The sequence below is a fragment of the Rhopilema esculentum genome, chromosome 19 (genome assembly GCF_057945365.1).
Source record: "Rhopilema esculentum isolate cy_ngs chromosome 19, ASM5794536v1, whole genome shotgun sequence".
Taxonomy (NCBI): domain Eukaryota; kingdom Metazoa; phylum Cnidaria; class Scyphozoa; order Rhizostomeae; family Rhizostomatidae; genus Rhopilema; species Rhopilema esculentum.
In genome coordinates, this window is record NC_142833.1 from 3,691,150 (window position 1) to 3,717,438 (window position 26,289).

A 26,289-nucleotide genomic window follows, 5' to 3' on the forward strand; every position below is an offset into this window, starting at 1 on the left:
GAGACGGAAATCTGATTCTGTTTTTTCTGAAGAACCGCAGTATTTTAAAATTATGTCCCAATGTTTTAAATTTCTTTATGTTGTTGCCAAACTAGAAAATTAAGAATATTATTTTAACAAAGCAAATGATAGTAATAAACACAATCTTGATGGTAGTTTCGAGTAAATTATTTATTGATAACATATGCTTCTAATATAAGCAAATACTTTTAACTGAATTGACACCTTTACAATATTTCCTATTTTCATATCTCGAGCTAAGACTATCCCAAGCATATGTAAAGCCCCAAACGCAAAAGGGATGCAAATGGAAATTATAAACGTGCACTCTGGAAATTATTCTCCTTTCGCATTCCCAACATTTGTGATGCACAGAAAACAAGTATACGCAACATTAATGGCATCTTAGGTTGGTGAGGCTATCATTGCAAACTGGATTCATTAATTGGCGCAAGACTCAAAGTTAGGCCCTTTTTTCTTCAGAATTAACGCATCTGCTAGCTAGACACATATGATAACGTCTATATTAGCAAATCTCTTTCAAACACCTCGCTAAATAATTCTATTCTTTATCAAATTGAAAAGCAATTCTTAAATTACTAAGCGAGCTAAACACAGATAAAAAACTCTGAAGATGTCAAAACTGAAAAACAGACTATAAGTTCAGATATCGTCGCCGAGAAGGATTACAAATCTCCTAGCAAAAGCGACTTGAAATGACTAAAAGATTGATGTGTTGAGATAAAGAGTTTCGATTTGAAATGAAACTACTGGCGATTTCAAACATAGATTTATTCGAAGCAGAGGCTTGACCTATGATATGAAAGATGTAATTAGCTAGAAAATTCGGCTTAATAGAAACATCCTGAGATGATTTCGAAGACAAGAGAATCTACTCTAAAGCATCTTTTGAGCGAATTCTAAATTCAATTTATAATTCTAAAGGCTTTAAGAAGGAGATTGGACTTAGATCTAATACGACGAGTTTATTAAAGAAGATTGCTATTGTTAATGAGTCAATACGTGCTAGAAACAGGTGCATCTAAATGAAATCTTTGCATTTTAACTACTGAATTTTCCCAAAGCTTGAATCTACCATAAGAGGTGTAATCAAAACGAGATAAAGACGCGGCAGGAGGCAAGAGTATACTCACGAATTGACGTTATGTTATTTTTCAGAGAACCCTGTGAGGACTTTCTGAACTAGTAGATTTAATGACGAGAAAGAAAAGATGCATCCATGCAATGCACTAAAACCTATAGGTACTCCTGTAAGATAGCAAACAAACAATATTGGAAAAGAGCAAGCAGCGAGCTAGAGAGAACTCGGGAGGACTAGAGAGAATGGGGGAGTACTTGGGGGGGGGGGACTGCTGATAACTGAGATGGATTTAGGAGGACAGGAGGGGGCTAGAAAGGATTAGGAAAGATTAGAGAGAACTCGGGAGGGCTAGAGAGAACGGGGCAGTACTTGGGAGGACTGCGGATGACTGAGTTGGGTTTGGGAGGACAGGAGAAGACTGAGGAGGACTTGATAGGGCTAGAGAGAACTAGAGAGGGCAAGAAAGTAGTAGAGTGGGCTAGAGAGGACTAAGGAGGGCTAGAGAGAACTTGGGTGTACCTTGGAGAACTTGGGTGAACTTGGGTGGAGATATTCACCCAGTTATCGAGGAGGTAGATTTTCTAATTTCTCTAAATTTGTTGTTTTAAGTAATGTAAAGGGAGTAGTTTCATTTTCACTTAGGAAATACATTCATTTTTGCTAGGCATGAGATCTTTTAAACAGTATAAAACTTGACGATCTTTGATATAAAAACAGTAGGGATGTGAAATTTATTTTACAAATTCAAACAGTTTACTTTAACATCCAGGAATCATTTACTGGGTAAACACACACCACAGACAACGTCTGAGCATCATTCATTCCGATTATCTCATACATTTACACATACTGACAGAACTAGCAGAAAGAATAATGTTTTTCAGTTGTCAACTGGAGATATTCTCAATATATTTGCAAGAGCTTGGAGCTATGTATTTGCGAAATTTAGAAAAGGGCACCAATTTCAAAAAGTGAATTTTCTGAAAAAGCCACACCCTTTGATGCCAACAATATTGTAGAATAGTAGATAGAGAAAACTGTTTAAAAGGTTTCGAATTGATTAAAGTGTTGAAAGGGCGTATTTTATGATTTTCAGAAATCTTAAGGGTGTGGTTGGGATAATCCCTCAAAGTTTCCACATAAACATATTCAGGCTGTCGACGGAGCTTAGGTCTTCAACTTACAAACGTATGTTTATCTGAAGTTAGTTAGCGTCATAAATTCCCTGTTTAAAGTTTATTAATATTGCTGGATAATATGAAATCAATCTGAAAAGAATTTCGCAAAAAATACGAAAAAAATTGGAACGAACAGTAAATTAATGGCAATAAACAGAACATGCGACAGGTACTAATTGACTACACTTGGGAAAGATATTTACGAATTGAAAGATACGACAAAAACAGCAAATAACCGAATATTTGCTGAGCAATAAGACGAGATCTGAATCAGTTTATTCGGTGATATTCATTAAACGACATTGTTCTCGAAGATGTCATAAAAAGGGCGTGGCTTTCGGAACAAAGAGTATAAAAATACATTGTTTCAATCGTAAGAAACAAATTTTTTAACTGTTACTGAAATTTGCTAAGCGACAGGTCTCAGAAAAACAATAATTATAAATGGGAAGACATTCAATAGATAGAATTACTGGCAATATGAAAGAAGCCCAGCTCATATATATTTTACATATAAAATTATGGTCTATTATGTTTCAGGTCTTTTTGGGAAGCAACCGAATATGAACACCTCATTGAAAGTTCGTAAAAGTTTCAATGTAAAGCCTTCTTTTCGATAACGTAACTATCTTTTAATGCTCCAATTAGCGTTTTGCCAGGATTGTGAATCTTAATCATGGCAAAAGGATCGTTCATTGATATTACAAAAATATAGTGTTGGTTTTGGAAACAAATTGATTCATCTGGTCTTTATTTTAGTAAACAAAAAATATACAGACATAATTACAAATTCTCCAAGAGATTTGTTTATAGTTACTAAAACTATGTTGAAATTCAAAAAATTTCACTTTCTCTTAGAAGAATAGCCTTACGGTTATAATGGAAAAGTTATTGAGTGTTTTGGAAATATCTTGCACTAAAAACTAAAACAGTAGATTCAAGAACGCTGATCAATACTGTCGGTTCATAGGCTAATTTGATTATTTTATTAGTAATGAATTTCGAATCTTTTTAGGCATTTAAAGCTAAAATGTAATGGTAATTATGTATAGCCTAGAGATTAAATGACTTTTTTAGTGCTGTTTTAACGAGCGATCTGCAACAAGAGCTAGAAAGAAAACCTAGATTGTTTGTTCTGACGCCAAACACCTGCCTACGAGTCACGCTTATATAGCAAGCTGGAGGTTTCGCAGAATTGAAAACAAGATACTTGCTGTGTAGCAAGCATTTCTTTACAGCTAACAGTTAATATTTCGAAACAAAATAACAAGGTACAAGTTTGCGACTACATTTATATATTTAAAAGCGATATCTCCACTAGTGCTGTTAATTCATTTTGCAAAATTTAAAATTTTTCGATCAAATGTAGTGACAAAACAGATAGGATATAACGCTAAAACTAGCATGACAGTTACATATTCATTGCATTATATTTGCAATAATTTAGGCATGAAACCCCCTTCAGCAATGCTGGTTTACAAAGGGCTATGCAAAATTAACACATATAGAAAATATAGAAAAACTAACACAAAATTGAGTAAAATAAATAGCTACTATAGATTTCTAAACAGACAGAATTACACCATTTCTAGCTTTTGAACTGACTCGCAAAATGCTTCCTCCGGATTTACCGAAATAATCTTTATTCATCACTAGTCTCGTTTTCATTCTGAGCATTTTGGTAAATCTTGATTAGGCTTAATTGTTCGCTGCAACTAAATTTCCAATAAAACTATCCAACAATGAGCGCTTCTTAAAGAAAGAAGGGTTGAGAGCGGCGCGTTTAAATGAAATGACTGTTTAAAAGAAAAATGTTTCTTTTAAAGGTTTCCATTAAGAAGTTCTTGATTTATTCTTGATTTACTTCAAGTTCTTGAAAATCTCTCTCAGCAGTTCAATAATTCCCATTTTGATTACCCCCAGATGATTAAGAACACTCAGGGAAGCGGAAATTATTGTGTTAAAAATGTTTGTCGAGTAGAAGAATCGGAAATTCATTAAGGATATCTTAACAGCTAATTTCCATTATTCTGATGCAAAGCTTTTAGTTTCATCTTTTTGTAAGTGCAATTAAAATGGAAAGAAGAATCAAGATGAAAGAAAAACAGAAGAAATATGATGCATTTTTATCAATTATCTTAAAGAAAGTGTACTACTTTTAAAAGAATTTAGACAAAGCTATAACAAAATACCAGGGTATTAAAGGATTTTAATGGTTCTTTCAAGAATAAATGGACTTTATAACGGTCGCTCGAGATGCTCACTTCTAAATAAATATTCATAAGAGGATAAATGATCTAAGCCTGTCGCTTGACAAAAGCTTTAAGAAAGCCAGAAAAGCATCGAGAAATGGGATTAATGTTAGGGATTTATGCGTCTCCATGCTAGAAACGTACTGAAAACTGCTGCGTCAATTTTCAGATGACTTGACATGATATTCTGTAGAGAGACTTTTCGTAGATTCCTAATTGTTAATTTACATTACAAAAATGTCGTGCAGATTTGTAGAAAGAGAGCATGCTTTCAGCATTTTAATAGAAACTCATGAAGTGGGACACCGTTAAAGGTTTTGTAGAAGAATTGATATTTGAAGTTGATAGTTTAAGAAGACGTTTCTGAAAAATTGTCGATAGCCTTGGGGGATTTTGAAAAGAAAGAGGAGGTTTGATTTGAGAAAGATTGGATAATATTTGTTGACGAATATATTTCGTTTTAGAATATATTACAAAACGAGAAAAACAATTTCTTTAAGCAAGACTTACAGGGAAGTAAGATTTGAAATGATATTGAATTTTCACCATAAATAAATTCTTCCCACGCTTTTGAGGGGCCTATCTTTTCAATTAAAACTACAAAGAACCAAAGTAAAGAAAAGTGGGGATATATGCATGTAGATAAGCAAATGAAACTTCAATCAAGAAACACCTTTCAACAAGCCGCCTCTAATAACGGACCCCTCCCTACAACAGATCTTGTGTCTGGTCAAACATGTGCCGGCTACCTAAAGATTTGCCTATATGCTAAAAAAGCCTCTAAGTTGTATATATTTGTAATGATTCGAGCAAAAAATAAATAAAATATGAGATAATTAAGTACAAATAGGAAAATGTTTTGATTGATGGAGGGTTGGATAAGATATTTATCCAAAAAAAGGAAAACAAACAAATAAATATACTAAACTTGCAACAAACCTAGGGCGTTTCTTCGAGATTTATTGAAATAGAATAAGTAAAAAAAACATACAGTTAAATCCCGCAATTATGAAACAGCTTGATTTGAGCTTTTTGCTCTCACAAACTAAAAGTCTGGTTCCTTGAAATACTCATAGTATAACATACCCGCTGTATAACGAACAACCGCTTTTGTGAAGTTTATTCTTTGACCCTAGAGAATTCGTGACAGCGAGATTCCTTTGTATTTAGCAAAATGAAGGTAAGTATAAACTATAAGCTAAATTCTTAATGCATTGAATTCCCTGTTATTTTAATTGGTGACAAATGTCTAAAAAGGCTAAATAAAAATGTTATTACTTTGCAGATAATTGTTATTTAACAACTAGCCTTCAAGGAAATATGTCCCAACGAACATTGTTGATCGCCTAGTTTTCTTATTTGCTAGAATTAAAGAAAAGGTAATAAAATTTGCTTTATTTGAAGCACAGATAGGAACCATGACTTAGCAGAACAACAACATGGTCAAAGGGGTAAAATTGTAATTCGAGAGGTGACTAGAAAATATTTCCTATAGCCATTTCAATACTGATTGTTGGCAGCCGGTGTGAATTTTCTACTAACCCATGTTATTTTTGCAGAAAAAATATCATTGACGTCATCGTCATTAAAAAATAAACAAACAAGACCAGGAAAATTACAACCCTGATGATTAATCTTAAGATAACATTCAAAAGTAATCTTTAATATTCTGACATCTCTTCTAAACATTAAAGAAGCGGCACTTTTGTACGAGCTGCCACTATATTTAGGAACCTAATTTTTGTTTGGTCTTTGGATTTCAGCCAAAGTTCATATGAGAATATATTTTCAACAATTTTCAAACACAAAACCACGAATTTCTTGGAAATTATAATAAAAAGGAAGGCTACAAAGCAATAAAAGTGATAAACGCTATTCGCCTTTGAAGTGCGTTGAAGACAATAGGATGTCATGTTAATCCCGTGCCGACAAATATTTCCGGGAATGTGAAAAAAGTTTTTGTAATTGATAACATTTCCTTCCACCTCTGGATACGCGAACCTTGCGAAAACCGAAAAGAATAACTCCTTTCAACACAGACGTAGATTCATGGTAACGTTTCCCAATTCGCATTTCCTATTTCCACGATGTCTCAATTTGATTGGCCAAATAAAATAAAATCAAATTTTTGATAAGGATTCTTCTAAAACTCTAATAAACCGTTTAGAGAAAAATGGATTGGATTCAACTTCACCGAAAGACAGAACGTGGAAAACTGGTTTATTATGGACGGAAAATCTTGAATTGATATTAAAAATAATAGAATTGAACAAGACTTTATTGCTTTACGAATCGTTTTTAGCTGGGTTGACGACAATAGGCTTATAAACCAAAGGCAAAGGTGGGTTTGTTAGAAAAGCTTTAGATTGGTTGACACATAGTAGCTTGTAGCAAACGAAATAAAAAATACAGTTTATAAAGTTCATTAAAAGTTTGGTGTAAGTCAAAACGAAGTTGAATAACTTTACATCAGATTGAAAAGACTGTACTATTTTTCTCCTTGTGGCATAAGGACTGGAAAATATGAATAGCGGTTATATTGTGGTCCTTATATTGACCAATCATTGCATTCTAGCAAAAAGAAAGTCAAGGGAACTGAAATCAGTTCTTCGGCTCTTGAAAATTTGAAAAGAATGAGAATGGAAAATCTTCATGTCTATTCTGGGTAGGCGATTGAGTTGGGTGTAAAAAACATCAAAAGACGCATATAGGCTCTAAGCACAACAAAAGAGAAAGAAGTAAGATATAAGGATAAAAAGTGATGCGGTGATACAAATAAAATTGGTGGCTGTGAGATACAGGGCAACAGCCTATCATTGGAGCCTCACACTTGATGTTGAATAGGCCAGTTGCCTCAAACAAGACTTACAAATAAACGTTTTATGAATAGCAAAGTAAATCTGTTGAAAGTTAGATCAGTTAATTGGAGTAGAGAGGGGAGAATGGACTGTGGTTAAAACAGTAACATTGTCCGGCGTAAATGATTTAAACTTGAAGCTACCAGAAATAAGTTTAAGACTGCATAAGTAATCGTATTTTCAACCAACAAATAGACTACAACTATAGATGGGATTTCCAAAACTGAATGCTATATCTTACACAAAGTTCCCACGTTTCAGAAACAAATCCTTTAAGAGGCTTGTTTTGGCTTAAAAGTTATTTTGAATTTTCCACGTTGTTCAGAAATGACAACGAAAAGACGAGGAAATTGTTGCAAGTAAACTATACCAATCAATAGTCTACTGTTTCAATGCAGATGCCCTAAGCATGGAAATTCTTAAGTATTTTGCAATGTTTATTTAAGAACGAAAACATTCATTACAGTTGAATTATAAAGAAAAACAATAAAACATAAACTTAGGAAGCTTATGTTTCCTTTGTGTCCGCTAAGATGCTTGAGACAAATGCCGCATCAACCTTTCGCTCTGACTGACTTTAGTTTTGGTTTCAACAAAGATCTTACTGATCTTTACCTTCATGCGAATCCAAGAGATTCCTTTCTAATAAAAATACAGATTTGAATATTTCAACTGGGTGGCAGTCTCTTAGGTCACTCTGCTTACAAGAAACAAAACTATAACTAGGAACACTTGCTAAAGTTTTGTTAGAGTTGTTAAATTTCCTGAAGTATCATCAATTATAAATACCTGTTCCAAATTTCTTGCTGCTTTTACAAGGAATGGAACAAGTCTCATAGAAAATACAGTACACAAGAAGTTAAGATTTAGATATCAATATTAGTGAATATTCACATCAAAAAAACACCCCACTATATAACGACCGTTTGATACAACCCAATATTGCCACATGTATTTTACAAGGGTTATTGCATAAAGAATAAGTCTACCTGAGAAGGATAATGTCATCATATTTTAATAGAAAAATACATCACATTTTTTCTTACTAGATTTCAACTAACATGAAAGAGTTAGCTCTGCATTAACACGAGGTGTTTTTTTTACCAATTTATATTTTGTAAATATGTTTGTATACCGTATAGCACCTGTTATATCACAAATTGCTTTTAGCAGAGTTTGATACACTAACGAGTCAAGAGAAGCAGTAGTAGTAAAAAGTGGATATAAACAAGACATTTTTAGTATCGTACAACAATACTGTTTAATTATAATATAATATTTCATTATTAAGGTATAATAATAATATTCAATTTCAGTATTAGTATTACTCTGTAAATTTTTCTTTTGTAGATAGTTGGTTTAAATTAGCTGTTGTATTTAGCTATTGTAAATACCAACTATAAATAATGTAATATAAATAATGTAATAATAATGATAATTAATATATGTTTATTTAATGTTACACCAATGTTAAAACAAATGTTGGAAAAGACCTTATTGATATTTAACTTAAACTCAAAACGTCTTGTATTGGTTGCTATGTATAACCGTTAGCTTAGCATAAACAATATTGATTTGTCTAAGTGTACAACAAACTCAATAAATTGATGTAACGAAATAGAAAAAACATTATCGTTCTATTGTCAGTGAATAAAGCGTGTTTAGATTGCATTTCTTAAAAATCACTTTTCACTTAGGCAAAACAAGTAAACTAAACACTTCTAACAAAATCAATCGATTGCATCTCTTGTATTACGAAATTCACCTAAGGGTTTCGAATGTATTTGCAACATGTGAAACGTCCCTTGTGCTTCAAAATATATCAAAGGATTTCTAACGTATTTGAAACATGTCAAACATTTGTAAAATACAACCATGATATCAAGCAACTGCTTTTTGGAGAAAGAAAGCGACAGGTTATAGCAATGTCCACAGAGCACATAACATCTAATTGTATTTTCAAGATTATATTCTTAACGAGCTATAAATGCCTCAAATATGAAGGATTGAAGGATTTTCAAGTTAAGATAAAGTGACTTCCACTCCTTAAAAAGCCGAAATTCACTGCTTTGCTCAGACCACCATGCAGGTCATGAAATTCCTCAGAATCTATGTCAATATTTTGACGAATCTTGTAGAAGAGCATCAATATTTTACTTCAGTCAACATAACATACAAATCTTAAGCAATTTTTATTTCAAAAGCCGAATTTGCTGCTTTAAAAGAGGCTAAACGTTTAATAAGTCATATCCTGTTGCTGAAGAAATATAAAGGTAGCATTTTTGATCAATTTTAACACCATTTTTTCAAAGATATTGGTCAACTCGTCAATAAATACGATAAGTCTTGTACATTTTCTCGTATCGAGATCTCTAAATACTTTCAAAAGCCATATTTACAAATTTGAAAACTAACGGTGTTTTGCAAGGATAAATAGAATCAGTATCTACCAACATTAACATTGCCGATTGACAAAAGATTCAACATCAATTTGTGAAAATTATAAACATACCATCTAAGGTTTGGCAACAATACTGATGTTTCATGTTCAAATCGCGAACATTGTTTGATGACGTTGTAACACTGTTATCGATCACGCCATAATGGTAATAATTGTTACAAAGAAACAAAGTCGTTCAAAATGCAAAGTAAAATAAAATTATGACTTTCATATGAAGAAATAATCGTTACTGATATGGCAGTGACGTATCAACATTTGTAAAATACAAATATTGAAGATAAAAAGGATATTGAAGGTCTTTCACCTAATTGAAAATTTGAAAAACAAAAACGCAAAGAAAAATCACTATGATAAGAAATATCAAAATGTGACAAAACCAAAGATTTCCAGAATGAGCTGCATATCTGCAAAGTTAATACATAATTATACTAATTAACCGTGAATTGGACACTGAAATTCTGATAGACACCAAAATTCTGAAATGCACTTTTGATCTGTACATCTGAGAAATACTTCATCAAGTCTTAATCACTATAATATTCAAATACATCTAAAAAAGATTATGAGGGCCATCGCCAGTTTCAGACATACAGCTTTAAATCATAAGATATCGTGTTGTAATTTTAAAGTGGCGAATTCAAACACGTTTAACAAGAAATTGACTAAAAATGTTACTTATTCTCTTTTCAATCATTTTACAAATGATACATTCATGTTTTGGAAAGACATTTGTTTGAAAATAAAGATAAGACTGACAAACAAAAGTTTGCATGATCATTTTCTACCAGTGCCAAAATTAAGGTGCTTGCAAATGGAAATGAAATGGGTACAGGTTAAAATTTAGAACTCCATAATTCTAGCTTAGAGTCTGAAAATATATAAGAGAAATAAAATTGATTATAAATAATTATGCTAAAACATTCTTATCTGTTGGATTCAAATAGCTTTGCATTGTATAGAAACACAGGCTAGTGCTTTGTATAAGTATCACCATGGCACAACAGCAATTAAAACACCCTGTGACAAACTCAAATCCACGTCGCAGGTTTAAACTAAGATGAAAGATGAAAAAGGAAAGCATCCCTCTAGAGACATAGAAACTTCAACTAAAGCTAGTTTAATAAACGCATTAACATGTTTGATGAGTTTCTGTTGACACATATTCAGATAAATCTAATGTGCCCTGACAAGCTTGCTGCTATTGCTCAATCATACATTTTGAAGTATTCAAAATAAAAATAAAAAGCATTCGCAAGTAATCCATCCTGCTTATCAAATACAAGCAGAATCAATATATCAATACATTGGTATATAAGTTTACATATATTAGATTGAATTTTTCTTTTATTCGTTATATATACGTCAGTTCCAAACTTTGGCAAAATCAAAAGCAGCAGAAAAAATAAAATTCAAGATCATATTTCAAACTTCTCTACAACATAACAGGGCGTAAACTTCGCAGGTTTTTACTACAACAGAATTATATATATTCAATCTGGTAACAATTAAAATGACATTTAAAAAGGAAATTAGCACAATCAATTTATTTGATGACTAGAATGATAAGCCCAAGCAACTTTGTTCCTTCGTAAAACCAGAAGATGACATACGCAGAAGTTAAACACAAAAAGAATGCTAATTGGTTGTCAGAAGTGTCTTCTTGTAGGTCTTTAACTCAATTCAGAACCTATCTACTTCTGATTTGAACACGCTTTGGTTGGTTAATTAAGGAAAGTTTTTGTAAAGTAGTGCGTGCTTTCAATCAATGTGTTCTAACAACCCAGGTGCCTTGATCGTTTGTGCTCATGAGCCAACTGTTAGGTTATCAACTGTTTTTGTCTAATAAAAACACAATGACAACAATAGAAATACAGATTTTATCGCTCATTTCAGAGTATTCCTCTGCCATCATCTTTTCCAAGAGAAGCTTTCAAACAGTGATGCTTTTGTAACAGCAAAGACATAAGACGCTGAGTAAAAATTTCCTCAATATTGGCTTAAAGATGTCAGTGAAGACAATCAATAATAAATTTGATCTTCGAAAATTTATATATATATAAAATGTAATTCTTAAAGATTAAGATATAACACTTAGTCTCTAAAGCTCTGAATGTCAATCAGAAATTTATGGATGAAACACTTTGCTCATCTGAAAATAAATTATCATTTCCTTTGATGAAATAAACACATGCAAGATTCAATGAAGTATTGAATTGCTGAAAGGAAGAACAGAAATGCCACATTGTAGCTGCATTTTGAAAGGCTTTGTTTAGATAGATAAGCCTGAGTAAAACTGTACTTTCGTCCGATTAAAAGCTTCAACTCTTTCAGTTTTTTTACAAAAAATGCTCTTTGAAAAGGTGCAAATATAACTGTACAATAATTGGGACTACAGAAAATTTCACAAAGCTGCAATTTCAGAAGACAAAATGTTGATAATATGAAGATGTGAGTTCAATGAAGTTCAAACACAAACAACAGATTTCCTATAGAAGAAACTAGTTAGACTTAATATAAAGCATACTATACAAGTGCCAGATGCATACACAAAACTCCATGATATTCAAGCAATGTTCTGAATCACCAATATGAAGTTGGAAAAATAAGAGATGAAACTATATCTGAAAAGACGAGCAAACGTATGGAAATGATTTTTTTGGTGCTACAACTCTTTAATAAAACGAAAAGCTACGGAAGCGATATAATTGTGTCAGTATCAAAGAGAAGTTCAAATTCCTTTGAACAGCCTGAAGTAAATCGAAATAATACAACATCGGTACATTGACTAGCGGAAAGTCTAAACTACAATCACTTTTGAAACAACAAAAATCGATTCTCAATCACTAGTTTGCCTATTGAATTCTTGACATAAATTTATAAGCCATCATTTATTACAAAAATTACCACTGATATGAAGGAGACTGCAAAGAATTAAAGCTGGGTCTCACTGGATTCCACTAGAGTTTCAGAAACAGGCTATGTGTAAAACGGCCTATATTATATCGTCAAACAGCATTTCGTGCAAAGTAACTTTCTCTTCTTTTATGGTCTCTAATTTTCTGGGAATCTTCAAGGACAACAGTGGAAAGCAAAGCAATAGAAAAATTATGTAGAAACAAATAATTTACATTCGAATGCACCCTACTTTTAATGCAAGAAAGAAGGGTGTTGTGCTGAAGAATGTTTAATGTGTCCTGTGCTTCTGGAAAGATACCCAAAAATCCTTCCAAGGAATAAAAATTCAATAAACCTAAAAGCTTAGTTATGATGGAGTAATTCACAATCAATTTCAATTTATGAAAATGTTCACAAATTTTGAAGCTTTTGATTCATACAAATGATTCTTCGTTCAAAAATACCTGCCTGAATAAAGAAAGATTCATCGTGATGTTTAACAAGCTTTTTCAAAATGAGATATTTCTTGTTTTGAAATTATTTCTTACAAGATAAAAAATACTTGAAGTACTGGAAAGTACTCTTTCGCTAGTCTAGTTGTTGATAGTGTGATGAAAACGATCGCCTGAGTTGTTCAGTAAACTGCCGCAACTGAAAACATGATTTTCAACAAAAATAAAAAAAATCACGATTCAAAACCAAAAAAGACCTTTGCTAGGTAAAGATTATTGCAGAACGCCATATTATCAACAATGCGATAAAATATCATTTAAAATACAGAAGTAAATGCAAGATTCGATGAGCAAACCCAAGCTTTGGTGTAAGAAGTATCAATCGTGAATCAAAAACTTTGAGCACGCCATTCTAGAAGCCAGACCATTCATAGCAGAAGATGATATGATCACAAAACATAATCTCATCTACGTCCAGCTCAAACGATAACAAATCGTTTGTATTTCATAAAATTCATTTTAAACATAAACAACTTGCAAAACATTGTCTAATACTTAAATACAGTTGACACTTAAATATTCACATGACTGCGAGACAATAAATAAATATTGTGCTTTTTACAGATTTGTCATTACAATACACATTTAAAATAATAGAGTCGACATCTACAGAGAAGCAAATAGTAGTTAAAGATATTATTTCTAATGATAATATACTTTACATTTTCTTACTTGCAAAATCTAATATTTCCTTGTTAAGACTTTGCTAGTGATATAAATATAAATTTGACCGAAAATAAATCAAAAAGCCACTTTCTGGTTATAATTCATGTTATCACGATATCATCTTTATTCATGCTCTGACTTTTATCAGAGCATTTGTAACTAGGGAAATAAGGGCATAGAAAGCCTGCTAGTAAAACTCGTCGAAGAATTTTCAGCAGCGATAAACTATTGCTCGGGAAAGATTAATAAACCTAGCAATAAGGGAAATCCACAATTTTGTCTTGAGAAAAAGCGCTAACTTTATGGCCAAAGCATCTAATAAAAATTTTAAGAATATCAAAGAACATAAATAGGTTTTATACGTTATGACAATAAGTCCCTATTGTAATTATAATCTACAATAAATTAAATGCTAATGAACCCAAGTTTATTAAAACTTCCAGTTGATAAGGAAATATTTTGGTAATAATAAAAACAATTAATATGCTAAGCTAATGTGCTAAAAAGTAGTCAAGCTACACTAAAGTTTTCTGTTGCTGGCAATAAATGAAAACTTGTTAATGATGCTTTTAAACTGTATGCAAGCAAAGACGATCTAACTTATAGTTGCTTTTGGAATCGGAGTGAACTCGGAAGGAAGGACGACGCGAGTTAACGGTCAACATGTCAATATGCGGGCGTAAACTGTTATCGTGAAGGCCGAAGCGTTAAAAACGGCAATGGATGCTGTTACTTTTACTTGACTGCAGATGCAGCAGTTTTAAGATTCACATTCTAGAACAGGGAGTTTGTACTACAAAATATAATAATTGCATGAGACACAAGAAACATTTTGAATATCATTGATGTCCATGCGTGATCAGGTCATCAATATAACGCATTTGGCTGCTCGCCTAAAGTGGCATCTGACGCAAAGCTATAAGGCAATTTTCTAGCGACTTTCTTTAGAATCAAAAACCTTAGTTGCAAAAATGAACCTTTTTAACAAAATCTGTCAAAGATTTTATTGTAAGCTTTTCGACAGCGCATTTTCTCTCTGATGTAGCTACAGGCATCACATGGGTTATCTTTCTATCGAAAAACTTCAAATGGCTCCTTGATTTAAATCATGAAAGGATATCAATCATGAAAATGTGGTGCTTCTTTGAAAGTCAGCTATCAAAAAACGCACACCCAGTTCGTGAATAAACGTGGGTCTTTGGACAATGTTATCTTCAAAATCAAATTTTTCGTCATTGAAAAAGGCAAGCAATCAAAAACAGATGACTTCTAACGGCTGTTGTTAAAATGGAAACGACGAGAAATGAGGATCTTACAAAATGAAATATTGTTGGACATATGGATTATACACATTCTAAATGCAAATATCAGATCACTGAAAAGCCAGAGATATGGGGGAAGAATCGTTTTAAATAACAGGCCAGCTTCAAATAAGCAAATGTATATTATATTTAATAGACGGCCACATATTGATCTTTGGAGCAACGAAAATCAGCACTTTTAAGCAGATATCGTTTTGTCTTAAGAGTTTCTCGTATTTATTCTTCTTTAATCATCGTTTATATACAAGAATAGCTTGCTGAAGCACAAAATTGTCTCCAGAAAAGGTAACTACTACAAGAGTACCATTTCTGTTTTTTTCGATTAAGGAAATATTTTGCACATCTCGAATTTCTAAGTGTGCAGTTTTAATAGCAAGTCGCAATTTGAGGGGAGTTCTGCCGGAAAATGCAAAAATCGGGGCTGAAAAAGCAACAGATAGTTTAATTCTTTGATTTAATTTCATTGCATTATGTTTTGTTCAGATCTTTAAAGCCCAATTCTATTTATTTGCTTTGCTCTGTCAAAACAAACAGATAACAACCTTAAAACCACTTCAGTTGTCAAACTTAATAAATCAAAGAGCTATCCAACCTATCACTGGCAAATATACGATATTGATTTTAATATAATCGTATCGGCAGCGACACAACACTTATAACTTACAATACCATTAGCCGATATAATGTACGATATTATTAGGTGTATTTGTGCGGTAAATAGTTAGAAGTTCATAACTTAGTGAGCATGTCCGTAAAGTATACATATTGTACAGAAATAAAAACTTATACAGTATTCTGAATTTCCTATTTTCATTAAACATAATAAAACCTACATAACAGGACTATTTGCATGCAAACTTCGCCCTGTCATGCCGTTCCAACATGAATAGTTCATATGAGAGTCTAGGCTTGGCGTTTTGTAGCCAGCATACGAAGGCGAGCCAAGATTGTGGTACTGCGTCGTTACTGGGTACGGATTGTAAGAGCTAATTGATGGAGATTCGGCTCCTGTTTGGTGGCCAATATGATTGTAACTTTGCATGTAGCTGCTGCCAAAGCTATGGGCTTCATTTGATGAAAGTGGGCTCAGTGAACTATGTGAATTCATCGACAATGGATAAGACAGGGAATTGCTCGCGTTGCGCCAATTGCCCTGCATGGACGATGAGCTTAACGAGGGATGATGCATAGGCCAGGTAGGCGATGAATAACAAGAATTACCGTAATTTCCATACCTTAAATCTGTGCCGAAATACCCGCCAGGGTAAGGGTATTGAGTCATTTGCCTGTATGGTCGTTTCATCCGTCTTCTTCTTCGGTAATTTCCATCTTCAAACATGTACTCACAAGCAGGATCCAGAGTCCAGTAATTACCCTTTCGTTCACCACCTCCTTCTCTGGGAATCTTCAAGAAGCATTCGTTTAGTGACAGGTTATGTCGTATTGAATTCTGCCAACCCTTTTTGTTTTTCTCATAAAATGGAAACCGATCTATGATATACTGATAAATTTGGCTTAAAGTCAGTTTCTTTTCCTTCGAATCTTTGATCGACATGGCGATAAGAGCCACATACGAATAAGGTGGTTTCACGTTTGGGTCTTTATCAGGATCCAATTTTGAGTCTTGTTTCTTCGAATCGGTAGACTCACCTTTGCCTTCCTCCTTAAGTCGATTATTATCATCTAACATCTTTGCCTTGGATAAAACTTGCTTATCAGCTATTTCATTGCACGATGCAGTGCTAGGCAATTTGTATGACATGTTTGTTTTCTATCTTGCTACACAGCTAATATTTTACAAGCTTCTGTGTCAAAGCTTACAAACTGAGTGACTACACGGACGCCACAATGTCAATTTGACTTGCGGCTGGTAAGTCGAAGCCCCCCGTCCACGAAGCACTGAAATATTCGTGCGATATGATTGGCTATTGACGGAGGAGTCAATCCAAATTGTCTAGATAACAATTACGCTACAGTTATAAGGCCTCAATCGCCACACGATCGCCTTTATTCCCTTTCTGTATTTCTCCTGTCTTTTGAATTTCTGTGGCTTTGCTACAAGCAGGACATGTGTTTTTTACAACGATGTGATTATCGCGATCGCTAGCGCCCTTCTGCTAGCCTGCTATAGTTTCAGAAAAGAAATATTCTGTTTCGAATTATCCATGCAAAATCGCCCTGCAATTTATGCAAACTTTTAATCGACAAGTAATAGCTTTATTGGCATTCTGAAAATCGTTAATCGGATGGCAACTATATACATTTTGTCTGGTTAGAAGCAACTTCAAGTAGCTTCTTACGGATTTTAAAGGGGTTCATATCATGATTGAACAGTTATTTTTAAAGTATTTACCTACCAAGTCGAAGCAGACTTTGGAGCAGCAATTGCAGAATAAAAACTTGATCTAAAATTTATAATTTCTAATTAACAGGAAATTGAGATTGATTGCTAATAAGATTTCACGGAAATTATAAAAACATTCATAACGTAAATTTTCATTTGTTATTCATTGACTGGTTTAGTGTTTAAGGAGACAATGCTAAATAAGGTGTCGCAAAAGTAATCAAACTCAAAGCTTACAGAGTAGGAGCTAATTTGCGCACTTTATTTTCATTCTTACAATTATAGAAAGAGAAGGGCATCAATTTATTCACCATTAGATTATTTGCGAGAAAAAAAGGGGAAAATGAAGATGGCTTACTTTCTCGTTGCATTGAAAAATTTCTCTTAAACGAATCAAAGAAAAAAGGCATAAATTAAGTAAAGAAAAACCACTAATAAACAAACCAAAACAATTTGATCAAAGCTCTAGGGGCTTTGACATTGAGATTATAACTGGAAATGATTTATTTTCGATCGAACGGATTAGCTAAAAAGAAGCCAAAAAATTTAGCCTGTTCCGGCACTAGTAAGTTGATTCTCTACAAGTATATTTAATAACTCTACGGTAATGATTGTAAACTGTAGTTTAATTCTGGTTTAATTTTGATTGTAAACCGTGGTGCAGAATGACCAAATAAACCCAATGTTAGTTTCAGCAGAGTCAAAGGGTGCAAAAAGAACACAGAAAGCACGTGTTTTAATACAACACCCAGTTTCTTTAAAATAAGCATAGGAAAGCGTAGGTTAAAAACCGCAATGAAATACAAGTCGAATGCAAGGAAATTCTGAAAACAAAAGAAAGCATGTTTCACTTTTAGATTTGCCAGAGCCAACTTTGCGAAAATTTTAAGATATTTTACGAGTCGAACCGACAAAAAGACATCTTTCCGTTGTTTCACAAACAAGCTCTTGGTACATTATGCAGATTGGGTGACCTGGCAAATTTGCAAATAGTTAGAAATTCTCGCCTAAAATTACCGAATCCTTGCTAAAGGTTTATTTTTTACTTAGAAATATAAACAAAATATTGAAAAGCGTATTATGGTCGCTGTTTCTTTGGTGGTGTTTTCAGAAATACTGAACTCACAAGGTGGTCAAATCCTATATTCTATGAAAAGCGTTTTAAATGAATACTAGCTAAAACCGTAGCCTACATGGCACACTTTAAATCTCAGCTGAAAACGACTCTTAATATAGACTTTTAATTATTCAGTATCTAATACGGGTTTATCAGTGTGGTTTTGAAAAAAAGAACTTCCAGCTGATATATATCTAATTGGTTAGTGGTCTCAACCGTCTCCTGATATGAACAACTTTAAAACAGTTAAAAGTTACTAGCGATAAGGCCGTGTCTATACAGTACCTAAAGAGAGTGAATGGAACTACCTTAAGCAAAATTATGAAATAAAGTATAGCTATGATTCGGAAAAAATAATGTTGTCCTATTTTTCTGCTTCAACATTGATGACATTCTCATTAACTGGTACGAACCTATTGGTAAACGTAAGCTTAACAAAAAATTTTCGGTCACAATTTCTTGAAATTGCGATGCTAATGATGATAAATTTACGCAGAAAATGCAATGAAATCTCTACTTGCAATTTCGAAACTACAAACGGTGTTCATTTTAAAGACGTACAAACTGTGTTGTCTTGAGCTTAACGGTAATAAAATCTTGAGCGTAAAATGATTAGACACAACTATTCCCCTGTGTTTGGTCTATAATTGAAAGGCAGTATTAGACTAGGCGAATTAGGTTCTGATTCAGCTGCATTACTTCAAGATATAACCCTTCCACACCATTAGCCATCGTTTTTCAATCAAATATCATCTTTTTGTATCAATATAATACAATTTGATGACGTCATAAACATAGATTCGGATACTAAATAACATTAAATCAATTTGGATAATAATTTGAATAACCTAAGCTTTGCTAACATCTACTGCTGATTTGACCTGTTTCAATGAAGTAAGAGCCAAAACTAGGCTACAATTTTTTTTGAAATGGCAATGTCTTTTCATAGGTCGAATTTCGATGCATTGCATGGCGTTGGTTTAGATTATATGGTCGAAAACCAACTACTTTGTATAATGATTATTCGCCTTTATCGTCTAGCAACACAAAAGAAACTTCGGTTCCTTATCTCTGTTATTTTTTATTGTACATTCCTTTTTGCAAATATGAGTAGTTGGGCAGAAAAAACACGAGGTACTGTATAATTATGAACTATTAGAACTTAATGAAACCTTACTAGTTGAAGTAGAATAAATGCTGGTAGAAAGCTGAATTGTGTAAAAAAGGCTGGAGACAAAGAAGCTTAATGTTGATAGATTAATTATAGTTTAGTTTATATGGCGTTAAAAAGCAAGTTCTTCGTTGATTTTTCATGACACTGTATTGGACAATGAAAAAGTGCATCAATAACTGCATAAACTTAGGCAGCCATGTTTTATTATGAAAATTTGGCCTAGTTATATTTGCTAGATTGTGCAAAACTCCAAAATGACGACATATTTCAGATAATTGGCAGATCCCGGTCTTCTTTAAATCTAGCAGTTTTGGAATTGACCTACATACAAACAAAAATCCCCCATGGTGTGACAGAAGGAGTTCGTTTTCTCTCTTGTTCCCCATTGGTAATTTTTCTATCAGCACGCAGCACTTATTGGACAACTATGCCAGTCATGTAACTGCGTTGTTCTGATTGGCCTATTTCGATCCACAATTTGATATACATTTTCCGTTGTGTTATTTCGGACACTTATTCTGACTTTTCATACACTGAGGAAAGTCAGACGAAAAAGATTTAAGTAGTATGTTGCGAAATGTTTGCTTTTTTCAAAGCCATTTTCTAGTTATATTTATAAGGTTAATTGAACTTTTAAAACATATGGCTGCCAATAAAAACTGCTTCACAGTCAACTGTAGCTATGAACTGACCTGAAGGCACTTAACCTGAAGGATTTAATTGTCAGTTTTAGAAAACATTTTGGTACACATTTGATAGAGACGCTATTTCGAAGACCACGCTTTATCGAATTTATAACGAAGATTACGACGTAAATTTCAATATTGCGTGCGTTCCAAGATGTAAAATTAATGCGAGGCATGACAAAAGTAAGCTAAGCAACTTAAAAGATTGTTTTTTTCATATGACAAGTGACACTTTTGACACAGGTTAAGATGGAAGAAGCACGTGGCATGCGTGAGTTGCTAACGCTCAGATATTTATAAAACGTGATTCTTGGGTTTGATTCTTGTGGAGCTGCTGATAAATCATCCTGAAAAGTCACGTCCAAAACACAGAAGTATTAACCGCCAAAATCCTCAAACTAATTAACTTTAACAAACCATACATTTACAAAAGACTTCACCAGGACGCAGTCTATATTGAGGCTCAATGACTTTAATACTGAGATGTTCATTTTTGGTTTACTTGTAACAATCACACTGGCAAGGTTGTGATTGCTTTTAGAGAGATATAACTAGATTAGTTTACGAGTCTGATTCTTTTAGTGCCTATCTTTGGTCTCTACATAAAAAGGGCTTTGTCTAAATAGCTAAAGTGGTTTTAAACTAGTCACCCATTGTACTGAAAATAGTGAGCGGACTTTTCACATTGATTTAAGGCTAACAGGATGCCACCTACCATTGGACCCTTTAAAATGACCACGTTGACAGGACTTCTTAACTGCAGAAATTACCATTAAAATTGTAACTTATCATACATTGTATTGCTTTAGATGTACTGCTTATCTGAATACACCGCAGGAAGCAATAAAAGTTATACAATAAGATAGGCGAGTAAAAGTAGAAAACATATCGCAATAGTGAAATTATGTGCGTGTGGACTATTTCTAATAACAGTTTTAGACTGGAGATAGGAACGTCTGCGTATGGGATTGGAAAAGAACATGTCAAGCAAGCTAAGGAATAGATCTAAGCTTTGATAGATGTACCATCAAAGATGGCTGTGACGTTGCTAGAAATCTCTGAAAACCTAATGGTAAATATTGCTAGTTAGTTGAGGATCATTCTATTTGCTGAAATCAATTCAAGAGAAATTAGTTGGTTTTATTGAAAATTTACAGTGTACTCTAGTGTCACCACACTAAGGTGCATTACATACATTCATAGTTTTGGCAGCATTCTGTAGTCTACTATCTCAGGATGTAATGATGGCTATCAGTAAAGGGACAAAGTTAATCAAACATTTTAGCATGAAGGATAAAAACGGTATATTATCCAACATTTGGAATTGCAAAATCCAGGAATTGCAAATTTATATATTTTTTACAAATTTGATAGAAAATTATCAGAAAAAAATCAGAAGAAACAGCGTACGATAATTTGACACTAACAAGGGTAACAAGAAAAATGCAAGTAAAGACAAATGCTTGATTTCAAAAGTTTGCATTCCGAAAAAATCTTATAAGAAACGACAAAAATTCATTTTGAACTATAAATGATATTAAATTAAAACCATTTGATAAGAAATCATATCGGGGGGTGAATGAAACTTTTACAACAAAATTAGAGCCAAGAACATATATATGCATAAAATATCACTCGTCGTTACGACATAGAACCGTCCTGGTTCATACCCCAAAGCGTGAACAATTATAAATTCACTTCATGACAGAGTACTTACAAGAGTAATTTTCATTGGAATTCTCATGTAATGAACAATCAAATTTAGACCTTCCGGGGAAAATTTCAGTTTCGTGTGAATATATGCATTCAATATTGTCGTAAAGAAAGACTTTGACGTACGAAAGCTTAATTCAATATTTTTTCATGTGTATTTTCAATTGGAAGGGTTCTAAAATGGAGAAAGTCTTTATTATTGAAATGAAAGTTAATAAAAAGTAGAGATAATCGCTTCAAAATGATTACAAGCTTAAATATATCTAAAGGATAAAAAGGATAAAAACATGTTTTAATTGACATGTTATTCAAGACACATGATGAGAACTGATCAAAACACTATCGTGTGATGCAAGATTGGTCTACACAACATTGCAATTTACATATGCTTTGATGATATGTTTCGATGCAGTTTCAAAAAAGTGCCAAAAAAAATAATTTGAAAGCCAAAAAAAACAAAACATAGTTCTTGAAATGGTACATTTGCACGTCAGGGCAAGGTTTTAGCGAGGTCCACTCTCTATAGGAAATATGTATACAACCTCGTCAATTACAACAGGGGTTATACGAACATGGGTTATATAGATGGCAAGAAATTGAAATTTCTATCTACCTGGTTATTTCACATATAACGATGATGCTTGTCTGCTACCGTTGATTGTTTTTGCTTCTAATCTAATGTTGTTCTTCATTAGATTTAGGTATATACTTAACATATTAAGAATCAAAAACTTAGCAACAATATATCGAAGAACACAGTTGACCCTAGTTCGAAATACAGTAAACGCCTGGATAAAACTACCGATTAAGAGTCTCCTTGCTAACCTTTGCTAACTAAGCACTAAGGCAAAAACCACTATAGAAAATTATAGGCGCTATTTGAGTCCGTTACAGACAATCAAGTCATTTTATCTTGGTTTTCACTGTAGCTGTTATTTAAATGGATTGCAGATTCGGCACGAGCAGGAAGTAGCTGGATATAATGTTGCATGTTCTAGAAATGTTAAAAAATGGGAAATAGAATCAGATTGGCATATGCCAACTGATTTTTGGAAATTGCAAATGTTTTTCTTTCTTAGAGAAAAGGTTTAAAAAAGACAGCAAAACAGCAAGTGAAAAACTTTTTATTGGTAAGTGGCAAATGAATATATTTGGAAAATACGGAGGAATAAAGGACCAGAATGTGTGAAAAGGTGAATCTAGGACAGCTTGAACCAATCCGAAGTGAGATAAATGAGTAGGAATATAGTATCTGGTAGAAGCTAGAAAAGATATAAACGAGGTATAGACAGCCACAAGCATGATTTAATCAATTACTACCTTACAATGAATGATGCATTAAAAAGTCGATGAATTGCTTGATAGTTTAATTGCCATACGATGAAACTGCCCATGAATTAATCACATCAATTTAAATTAATAATATACAACTTCACAACCTATAGTTCAACATATTTTTACAAACTGGGGACAGTATCACTTACAGATAAAGTGATGCCTGATATTATGATGCTTGCACTACTCAGAGCATAAGACGTCAGAATCAGGGTCCGAAAGAACAAGATGAAAAATATATACCCAGTTGTGGATCGAAATAGGCCAATCAGAAAAACGCAAGCACAATTTCTTTAGGCTCGCGGCACTGATTGGTCAACTATACCGGTCTTGTGCTTGTGTTTTTCTGATTGGCCTACTTCGATCCACAACTGGGTTTATATTTTTCATCGTGTTCTTTCAGACCCTTATTCTGACCTTTATGCTCTGAGGAGTGTCAGACGAAAAAGCTTGTAGAATGTTGTAAAATGTTTGCTTTTTTCAAAGTCATTTTCAAAAAGATATATCATTTATGAAAATATCTTAGATTAATTGAAACATATTTTACGTAGGTATACCTAGCTAGAATAGAATGAACGATATGATGTCAAAATTGATGGTCTTGTACAGAATTAATAATTCATAGCTCAACAGATACTTATGCTTATTATTGTGAAGTACCAAGATAATACAGTTGCCGTAAACATGTCGAAGAAATGAAAATGGATTGTTGAAATAGTTTCGGTGACCCATCGATTACACTTTCGTTTCTCAGTTTTAATAGTACAGCCCCCGTAAAAAGTATTTTGCAAATTTCAATTCGCAGACTGGACAGCATAGAAAAACCTGTAATAATTGAATCAGTGTGGCATAATGGAAAGTGTTCACTCTTCAAACATGGTTTTAGTGCAGACTTTAAGCGGAATAATTTATCTGAGAAGCTGGGCAAAAGGCGGCCTGGTTTCACTGCAATCGGCTGACGCTCAACTGGTTGCATTGCGCCGTAGTCATGGAAAGCTAGATTGGATTAAGCAGGATCATGCAGCTTTTCACGATGGTGTTTTAATATGCTTTGCGAACCCGCACTTCTTTTACTTTATTAATTGTAGTTTTAGTTTAATAAATCGGTCTTGGTTAGCCATGAATCGCAACGTGGCGATCTTGCGACTTGAATGCTGTTTGAAAACAGACCGAACACATGAAAATTCGCAGAATATCACAAAAGCTCCTCCGCGATGGCTTATACGATGGCGTCCATCAGTGATGTTTAAAGCTGGCTGTGATGCTTGCAGCCAAAGTGAAAATCGTCGCCAAACTGCTGATTATGCGCTCTGATTAAATGTGCGGCCTTTGGATTGTTTCTTTTACATACAAGATACACGACACGATACTCGATCAAACTTCCCATTATTCAAACAAAGGAATGCATGTTGATGCAAGATAAACGTTTCAAAAATCGTAATGTCTTTCAAAATTCGATTGTTCCAGTAAATATTCTATACATACATACTGGGTGCAGGCAACCTCCAAATTTATTCAAACTTTCAAATTTCAATCAATTCAAGCGCACAATAACTTCGGATGATAACCAACTCAGGGCCCAAGCAAAGAGGGTGCCGGGGGACCATGGTCCCCCACTTTTTTGCTAAGCAAGTAGTTCTATAGCTGCAGTCGAAGGGAAAAGAAGCTTTGGCTCCCTACTTTTGTAGCCGGGCCCCCCACCCGCAAATTCCTGCCGTGGGCCCTGTAGCTTCTTAAACGTATGTTCTTAACAGAACTTTTTAATGGTCAAATCCTAGTTCTCTTCAGATCAGTGTTTTCATTGAAACAATCACAAGTTCACACATAACATTCCAGGGCCATTGCTTGCCATTCGCAAAAATCCTTTGCGCGTCTGAATCTGCTCGGAGGGTATCAAAAAGCCTGCTCGACTGGAGGAATAGGAAATTGAAAATGCTTGCATTTGAAAGAAATTGTATCCTAACTAATCGAAAGGTTTCTGTGAATGATTCAAGTACATTTCTGGAAATTCAGCCGAGTATTGTCAATTATTCTACATTTGCTCGCCGAAGGGTCAATTTCCCGGCGATTAGGTGGTCTGAAAAAGTTTGTCGCTTTTACAAAATATCCGTTAGAAAGTGGTAGAAGGCGCGTGAAGGCTATACGTAAGCAGATCACCATTGAGGTGAATGTTCGTCACGGAATTCAAATAAATAACGATGAGACGAGTATCTAATGGGTTATCACTCCGAATAAACATCCACCTTGTACTGGGTTAGTACGACGTCAACAGCTGTTTCAAAGACTAGCATACTGTATCTTGCAAAGACAAAAGATGTGGTCTGGTCAGGTTTTATAGGGCAGCGACGCACATATCGTATTGAGAAGCCGAATAGTAAAGATTAAGTGCTTAAGATACTAAGACATTGTAAAAACAAGGCGTACGCAATGATCGCCAACTGTAAGATAGTCATTTCTTAGAAACATGACCCCGAAAAGCATGAAAATTAAATTGAGAGACTCGCTGTACTCACGTGACATATTGATGGTTTAATTTGCATTGTTTCTTCATTTATTGAAGATGAATCGTTGGTTTGTATTGGATCAAAACAGGAAAGAACCTAGAAATGAATAGAGGACAGCATAAATTCACCGCATGCTTAACCAATCTACCACACACTCTGCGACTTTTTTT

At 33.7% G+C, this 26,289-nt stretch overlaps 1 protein-coding gene across 7 annotated transcripts in view; it reads right to left on the minus strand.

Moving 5' to 3' along the window:
• Nucleotides 1-26,289, minus strand: part of LOC135687950 (uncharacterized) — a 106,614-nt gene that overhangs the window by 45,838 nt on the left and 34,487 nt on the right. For 5 of the 7 annotated variants that reach the window (XR_016144955.1, XR_010516318.2, XR_016144954.1 and 2 more), the window contains exon 4: nucleotides 26,129-26,215. Coding sequence is in view for 2 of the 7 variants with exons in the window: in XM_089114231.1 (XP_088970357.1) it covers nucleotides 16,076-17,008 (933 nt within the window). In the remaining 5 variants the exon portion in view is untranslated. Of the gene's footprint in view, nucleotides 1-13,667; nucleotides 26,216-26,289 lie in introns of those variants that run through there. The other 2 variants (XM_089114231.1, XM_089114232.1) reach the window with 1 other exon arrangement.